Here is an 8,266-nt window from a genome sequence, read left to right as displayed (position 1 = left end):
TACGGTGCCGTTTTGAATGTAGATATGAGCCTTTTCTTCCTGCGGCCTCTCTCCCCTTTTGAAAAAAAAGGTCAAAGGTCAAATCGAGGCGGCGAGGGAGAGGGGAAAGTGGACGAAAATGCGCTTGAATGAAATGAAACCGTCCCCTTTTTCCCACTCCTGTTCCATCAGGCGAATGACGTTTACAGGGGTGGATTCCAAAATAAATGTGTTACGTGATAAATACGAATGAAGTTAGTTATGCAATACGTTTTCTAGATGAAGGATAAATAGCATATCGTTTACAAAAAAAAAAACGCGTCCATGCTTTTCTCCTCTGACAATACAACAGCTGATTCAAAACGGGCGTGTGGCAGATATCCAAGCTCTTCCGTTTGTAGGATACACTTGTGCTTCCTCGTCAAAAGGAGGCTTAGACAAGGAGGGGAGGACCGTCTTCCCGTTCGCCTACTGACGAACTGACACACTCCTCGACCACTCATCGGTTTCCGGGTCACGGAGGAGAGACGACAGAGGACAGAGACGACAGAGAGGAGAGTGGATGGAAGAGAGAGGACAGAGACGACAGAGAGGAGAGTGGATGGAAGAGAGAGGACAGAGACGACAGAGAGGAGAGTGGATGGAAGAGAGAGGACAGAGACGACAGAGAGGAGAGTGGACGGAAGAGAGAGGACAGAGACGAGAGTGGATGGAAGAGAGAGGACAGAGACAGAGAGGAGAGTGGACGGAAGAGAGAGGACAGAGAGAGGTGGGGGGGATCCCTTCCTTTCCTCACTGTCAGCAGGCTGGTCTGCTCTTCGGCCTGCAGTAAGGTGAACCCTGACCTCGTAACTCGTGACTGGGTTACTCCCAGGAGGACTAGGGTGTAGTCATTAGGGCAGACCGTATTCACCCCAGGTTTCAAAACAAGCATTTCTCATTCGACCAAGTCCAAGACTATGACAGTTTTATAATCCACCTGACCCCAGTCTCTACGATAGGAACCAGTGGTTCAGTCAGACCTCGGCCCCCAGCTCTATGACCCCAGTCTCTACGATGGGAACCAGTGGTTCAGTCAGACCTCGGCCCCCAGCTCTATGACCCCAGTCTCTACGATGGGAACCAGTTTATCATCCACCTGAACCAGCAGGATGGTCTTGTCTATATGGGAACGGCTGGTGAGGTCACGGCTACAAGGCACCCACCGGTGAATCACCTGGAGAGAAGGGTCGGTGACAGAGAGGGGGGGGGGGGGGAGAAAGAGAGAGAGAGAAGGGTTGGTGAGAGAGGGGAGAGAGGGAGGGAGAGCAGAGAGGGGGAGAAGGGTTGGTGACAGAGGGGAGAGAGAGGGAGGGAGAGAAGGTTTGGTGACAGAGGGGAGAGAGAGGGAGAGAGAGGAGAGAAGGGTTGGTGAGAGAGAGAACAGAAAGTCATTCCTTGATATGTATGAACACATTTAATATAATACTGAAAACATCATGAATATATTGAAGTTTTTTTTTTTTAAATTTTAATTCTAGTGAAAGTGATAATTGTAAAACTGAGATGGTAAAGGTGACCTCGTGGAGGAAGTAGAGAACCTACATGTCCCTCCATGCCCTCCAGGGGGCTCCAGTCCCTCCAGCAGCTGCGTCCTGCCCTCAACCTCACCGTCTCATCAGGCCACTGCAGCTCCTTCCGCTTCGACAGGTTAATGATCTCCAGCACCTGGCTCACATCCACGATCTGGCGGGAGAAATATGTGCAGTCAAGATCAGCGACATCAAATAACTTAAACAATGTTTTTAGGGGGAGGGGGGGAGGTTATCAACTCCAGTCCTCGAGACCCCCTCCCCCAACCCCCACCTCACATAGGTCTACATGTTAACTGTGGCCCTGGACAAGCACACCTCATTCAACTTATCAAGGGCTTGAGGATTAGTTGACAAGTCTGGTGTGCTTGTCCCGGGGCCACAGTTAAAACGTGTACCGTTTTAGGGGTCCTGCAGGAATGCATCTGAGAAACGCCATCTAAAAGTAAAGTATCCGTTTCCAAATGACTCGTAAATGTTTCTTTACCCTGAAAGCAGTCGATGGAAAATAAACCATAACTAATTTTGTAATTTAGGTGAACTGTCCCTTTTAACGCCTCTGAGAAACAGCCGCTGTTGATTACAACATTTCTATCAAAGCGTTTTTACGTTTTTCTCTCCTGACCGACCTGCACTCTGTAGGAGATGTCGTCCCGTCGCACGGCGGACAGAGCCGGGACGTGGTGGTCCAGCGGGTCCACCGTGGCGCCACTACCCAGCCCGTCGTTACCCAGCAGGCCTACCAGGGTGTGTCTCTTACAGGGCGGGATACTGTGGGAGGAGAGCGAGGCAGAGGGGCCGGCGGGGTCCGAGGACGACCCGGAGCCCAGGCGGAGCTGTAGGGAGGTGGGGAGGGTACGGTGGGACAGTTGGCTGGTAGAGTAGCGACGGCAGGGCTCCAGGCCAGTGGCTGAGGTACGGAGAGACGAGTGACGGCTGCTGTTATAGCGGTACGATGAAGACTGGCTGGTTACGGAGGCTCGGGCTGGAGAGTGGTGCACAAGGCCAGACTGGACCGACTGGGAGCTCTGACTGGTCCCTGAATGGAGAGGAGAGATACAGGTTAGTTGGTGCCTGTTTGGAGAGATACAGGTTAGTTGGTGTCTGTGTGGAGAGGTGATATACAGGTTAATTAGTGCCTGTATGGAGAGGAGAGATACAGGTTAATTAGTGCCTGAATGGAGAGGAGAGATACAGGTTAATTAGTGCCTGAATGGAGAGGAGAGATACAGGTTAGTTGGTGTCTGTGTGGAGAGGTGATATACAGGTTAATTAGTGCCTGTATGGAGAGGAGAGATACAGGTTAATTAGTGCCTGAATGGAGAGGAGAGATACAGGTTAATTAGTGCCTGAATGGAGAGGAGAGATACAGGTTAGTTGGTGCCTGTATGGAGAGATACAGGTTAGTTGGTGCCTGTATGGAGAGGAGAGATACAGGTTAGTTGGTGCCTGTATGGAGAGATACAGGTTAGTTGGTGTCTGTGTGGAGAGGTGAGATACAGGTTGGTTGGTGTCTGTGTGGAGAGGAGAGATACAGGTTAGTTGGTGCCTGTATGGAGAGATACAGGTTAGTTGGTGCCTGTATGGAGAGATGCAGGTTAGTTGGTGCCTGTATGGAGAGATACAGGTTAGTTGGTGCCTGTTTGGAGAGGAGAGATGCAGGTTAGTTGGTGCCTGTATGGAGAGATACAGGTTAGTTGGTGCCTGTATGGAGAGGAGAGATACAGGTTAGTTGGTGCCTGTTTGGAGAGATACAGGTTAGTTGGTGCCTGTTTGGAGAGATGCAGGTTAGTTGGTGTCTGTGTGGAGAGGTGAGATACAGGTTGGTTGGTGTCTGTGTGGAGAGGTGAGATACAGGTTGGTTGGTGTCTGTATGGAGAGATACAGGTTAGTTGGTGCCTGTTTGGAGAGATACAGGTTAGTTGGTGCCTGTTTGGAGAGATACAGGTTAGTTGGTGCCTGTTTGGAGAGATGCAGGTTAGTTGGTGTCTGTGTGGAGAGGTGAGATACAGGTTGGTTGGTGTCTGTATGGAGAGATACAGGTTAGTTGGTGTCTGTGTGGAGAGGTGAGATACAGGTTAGTTGGTGTCTGTATGGAGAGATACAGGTTAGTTGGTGTCTGTATGGAGAGGAGAGATACAGGTTGGTTGGTGTCCATTTGGAGAGGAGAGATACAGGTTAGTTGGTGCCTGTGTGGAGAGATACAGGTTAGTTGGTGCCTGTTTGGAGAGATACAGGTTAGTTGGTGCCTGTTTGGGGAGATGCAGGTTAGTTGGTGTCTGTGTGGAGAGGTGAGATACAGGTTGGCTGGTGTCTGTGTGGAGAGGTGAGATACAGGTTGGTTGGTGTCTGTATGGAGAGATACAGGTTAGTTGGTGTCTGTGTGGAGAGGTGAGATACAGGTTAGTTGGTGTCTGTATGGAGAGGAGAGATACAGGTTGGTTGGTGTCTGTATGGAGAGATACAGGTTAGTTGGTGTCTGTATGGAGAGATACAGGTTAGTTGGTGTCTGTGTGGAGAGGTGAGATACAGGTTGGTTGGTGTCTGTATGGAGAGATACAGGTTAGTTGGTGTCTGTATGGAGAGGAGAGATACAGGTTGGTTGGTGTCCATTTGGAGAGGAGAGATACAGGTTAGTTGGTGCCTGTGTGGAGAGATACAGGTTAGTTGGTGCCTGCATGGAGAGATACAGGTTAGTTGGTGCCTGTATGGAGAGGAGAGATACAGGTTGGTTGGTGTCCATTTGGAGAGGAGAGATACAGGTTAATTAGTGCCTGTATGGAGAGAAGAGATACAGGTTGGTTGGTGTCCATTTGGAGAGGAGAGATACAGGTTAGTTGGTGCCTGTGTGGAGAGGAGAGATACAGGTTAGTTACAGGTTGGTTGGTGCCTGTTAGAAGAGATACAGGTTAGTTGGTGCTTGTGTGGAGAGATACAGGTTGGTTGGTGCCTGTTTGGAGAGATACAGGTTAGTTGGTGCCTGTGTGGAGAGATTTAGGTTGGTTGGGCCTGTGTGGAGAGATTTAGGTTGGTTGGGCCTGTGTGGAGAGATTTAGGTTGGTTGGGCCTGTGTGGAGAGATTTAGGTTGGTTGGGCCTGTGTGGAGAGGAGAGAAGGTAACCAGGTCAGAACACTGTTTTTTGTGATATCTGGGAAACATTTTTAGAGATTTGATAATTTTCAGTCAATTCAGGAAATTGCTTTTAATTTCCCCGAATTGAGAAGGACTCACCCCAGCCCTGGTGTACGTGGTGGTGGTGCTCACTCATATTGTGTGGCTGGTAGGCCAGGTGAGCGGCCGGTCTTGACAGCCCCCCCTGGGACACCGAGCTCTGCTGGGAGTCACCGCTCAGCCCTGTCCCATTACCACTGGTGCAGGACAACCCCCCTGCATCAGAATCCTCAATGTTCACACCACTGTTACAGCCAGCTCCACAGCCCTTACGCAATCTACAGAGAGAGAGGGACAGAGCGAGAGGTGAGGGACAGCGCGAGAGGTGAGGGACAGAGCGAGAGGTGAGGGACAGCGCGAGAGGTGAGGGACAGCGCGAGAGGTGAGGGACAGCGCGAGAGGTGAGGGACAGCGCGAGAGGTGATGGGATTACAAAATAAACATTCAGAGAGAACAGTGACAGCCCGCTGGCACAAATAATGACAGAAATACATCTGACAATACATCATGTGTCAGTGTTTTACAGTAACCAGACCAAGACCCCAAAAAGCAACCAGTGTTTTACAGTAACCAAGCCCCCAAAAAGCAAAAACAATGTTTTACAGTAACCAGGCCAAGACCCCAAAAAGCAAGCAGTATTTTACAGTAACCAGGCCAAGACCCCCAAAAAGCAAGCAGTATTTTACAGTAACTAGGCCAAGACCCCCAAAAGGCAAGCAGAACCACAGTGGAACGTTCTCTCCCTAGAATACATTTTAAAGACAGAGTCCCCAATACTATCTACATTCTCCTGAAGTGTACACTCGTTCACTACATCCCCACAAATCTAAAATCTTTGGATTGGTAGCGGCATGGGCTAACGGGAGTTTCCACAAATACTTGTTCTAACAGTCATTGCGTTTTAAGTCAGTGAAGAGAAGTGAACAAGTGCACACTTTAGGAGGGAAGAAAGACAATTGGGACATACGCAGAATGCTGATTGGTCCTCCCAGGATGTGACCTACCTGTGCCAGGTACTGACGATTAAGTTCCTTATATTGCCAATGCTGATTGGTCCTCCCAGGATGTGACCTAGCTGTGTGTGCGAGTTGCAATAGGACGTAGTCAGGGGCGACACGTAGATGGGGTATCCAATGGGCTGGTCACACGAGGAGTTGATCATGTTGCGTAACGCCTGTTTGGCGTTCTGGATGCTTCCGCGTTCCGGGTTCCTGTTCCGTAAGAACACCAGCTCCTGCTGTTGTCCCGCCCACAACCCACGGACACATTCCTTGTTCACCTGCAAGACGACGATCACACAAATTTAGATACTTCATACGGTTTAAAAAACGAGTTCATTCTTCAATCCCGTTGTGTAACACAAGTTAACAAGTTCATGTTTCTTTAAGGCACTTCCTGGCTATCCCCCCCCACCCCCCGCATGTTTCTTTTAGGCACTTCCTCTGGTTCAGGCTTCTGATGACATTGTCCATGATCTGTCCTGGTCTCCCTTCTCTCTCACGGTCTCCTCTCCTCCCTAAAAATCTGTCCTGGTCTCCCTTCTCTCTCACGGTCTCCTCTCCTCCCTAAAAATCTGTCCTGGTTTCCCTTCTCTCTCACGGTCTCCTCTCCTCCCTAAAAATCTGTCCTGGTCTCCCTTCTCTCTCACGGTCTCCTCTCCTCCCTAAAATCTGTCCTGGTCTCCCTTCTCTCTCACGGTCTCCTCTCCTCCCTAAAATCTGTCCTGGTCTCCCTTCTCTCTCACGGTCTCCTCTCCTCCCTAAAATCTGTCCTGGTCTCCCTTCTCTCTCACGGTCTCCTCTCCTCCCTAAAATCTGTCCTGGTCTCCCTTCTCTCTCACGGTCTCCTCTCCTCCCTAAAATCTGTCCTGGTCTGCCTTCTCTCTCCCTGTCCCTCCAAGATCTGTCCTGGTCTCCCTTTTCTCTCCCTGTCCCCCTCTCCAAGATCTGTCCTGGTCTCCCTTCTCTCTCCCTGTCCTGGTCTCCCTTCTCTCTCCCTGTCCCCCTCTCCAAGATCTGTCCTGGTCTCCCTGTCCCCCTCTCCAAGATCTGTCCTGGTCTCCCTTTTCTCTCCCTGTCCCCCTCTCCAAGATCTGTCCTGGTCTCCCTTCTCTCTCACGGTCTCCTCTCCTACCTAACCTCGGTCCTTGCCTCCTTTCTCCTCTGTCACCAGGTCTGTCGCACCTTGATGACCCTAAAGCTGAGGTAACGTCTGTTGAGCACGGCGAGCTACTAACCTTGATGACCCTAAAGCTGAGGTATCGTCTGTTGAGCACGACAAGCTACTAACCTTGATGACCCTAAAGCTGAGGTATCGTCTGTTGAGCACGATAATCTTGTACTCGTTGGTTCCCTCGTCCAGGACGTGGCGCAGGGCGAGCAATGAGGGCGAGTTGGAGAGCACGGCGCTGCGCCAGGCCGGGTCACCCTCGTGGGCGATCACCAGGTTCTGCTGGTGAGACGAGATGGCCTGGAAAAGAACCACCGGCTCGTCATACTCATCTGGAGACGTGAAGTGGTCCTGAGAGAGAAAAAGACAGGAGGAGAGAGAGTTCCTTAGAGTCCAATGAGGTCGTTTCTGGCTTCTCAGCGAGTACAGATGGAGTCTCTCTCACCTGGTGTAGTGACATGCGTATCCCAGGCAACTCTCACCTGGTGTAGTGACATGCGTATCCCAGGCAACTCTCACCTGGTGTAGTGACATGCGTATCCCAGGCAACTCTCACCTGGTGTAGTGACATGCGTATCCCAGGCAACTCTCACCTGGTGTAGTGACATGCGTATCCCAGGCAACTCTCACCTGGTGTAGTTTGAGTGACATGCGTATCCCAGGCACCACCACCTTCCTCAGGAGTTCCATGTCGGCAAAGATCCACTCATCTCTCACCGAGGAGATCCGGAAGTCTCCCTTGAACAGCGCGTGGAGACCATACAGAAAGGACTCCAGGTTACTGGGGAGAGAGGAGACACGGGAGTCACGGGAGAGACACGGGAGAGACACGGGAGAGAGAGGGAGACACGGGAGAGAGAGGGAGACACGGGAGAGAGAGGGAGACACGGGAGAGAGAGAGGGGAGCGACACGGGAGAGACACGAGAGAGAGAGGAGAGAGGAGAGAGAGGAGAGAGACACGGGAGAGAGAGAGGAGAGACACGGGAGAGAGAGAGGAGAGACACGGGAGAGAGAGGAGAGAGAGGAGAGAGACACGGGAGAGAGAGAGGAGAGAGACACGGGAGAGAGAGAGGAGAGAGAGGAGAGAGACACGGGAGAGAGAGAGGAGAGAGAGGAGAGAGACACGGGAGAGAGACACGGGAGAGAGACACGGGAGAGAGAGGAGAGAGACACGGGAGAGAGAGGAGAGAGACACGTGAGAGAGAGGAGAGAGACACGGGAGAGAGAGGAGAGAGACACGGGAGAGAGAGGAGAGAGACACGGGAGAGAGAGGAGAGAGACACAGGAGAGAGAGGAGAGAGACACGGGAGAGAGAGGAGAGAGACACGGGAGAGAGAGGAGAGACACACGGGAGAGAAAGGAGAGACACACGGG

The 8,266-nt window shown here is 51.4% G+C and overlaps 1 protein-coding gene across 3 annotated transcripts in view; it reads right to left on the bottom strand.

Annotated features, from left to right (window-relative positions):
- Positions 1-633: 633 nt before the first annotated feature.
- pcnx1 (pecanex 1) overlaps positions 634-8,266 on the bottom strand; it is a 78,806-nt gene continuing 71,173 nt past the window's right edge. The window contains exons 29-36 of one of the 3 annotated variants that reach the window (XR_005037831.1): positions 7,522-7,672; positions 7,012-7,242; positions 5,727-6,001; positions 4,783-5,000; positions 2,180-2,589; positions 1,564-1,704; positions 978-1,195; positions 634-836 (exon numbers count right to left, since the gene is read on the bottom strand). Coding sequence is in view for 2 of the 3 variants with exons in the window: in XM_036955352.1 (XP_036811247.1) it covers positions 1,055-1,195; positions 1,564-1,704; positions 2,180-2,589; positions 4,783-5,000; positions 5,727-6,001; positions 7,012-7,242; positions 7,522-7,672 (1,567 nt within the window). In the remaining variant the exon portion in view is untranslated. Of the gene's footprint in view, positions 1,196-1,563; positions 1,705-2,179; positions 2,590-4,782; positions 5,001-5,726; positions 6,002-7,011; positions 7,243-7,521; positions 7,673-8,266 lie in introns of all 3 variants that reach the window. The other 2 variants (XM_036955352.1, XM_036955351.1) reach the window with 2 other exon arrangements.

Source organism: Oncorhynchus mykiss, chromosome 19, assembly GCF_013265735.2.
Source record: "Oncorhynchus mykiss isolate Arlee chromosome 19, USDA_OmykA_1.1, whole genome shotgun sequence".
NCBI classification, from domain to species: domain Eukaryota; kingdom Metazoa; phylum Chordata; class Actinopteri; order Salmoniformes; family Salmonidae; genus Oncorhynchus; species Oncorhynchus mykiss.
This window is presented reverse-complemented; position numbering and strand designations above follow the sequence as displayed.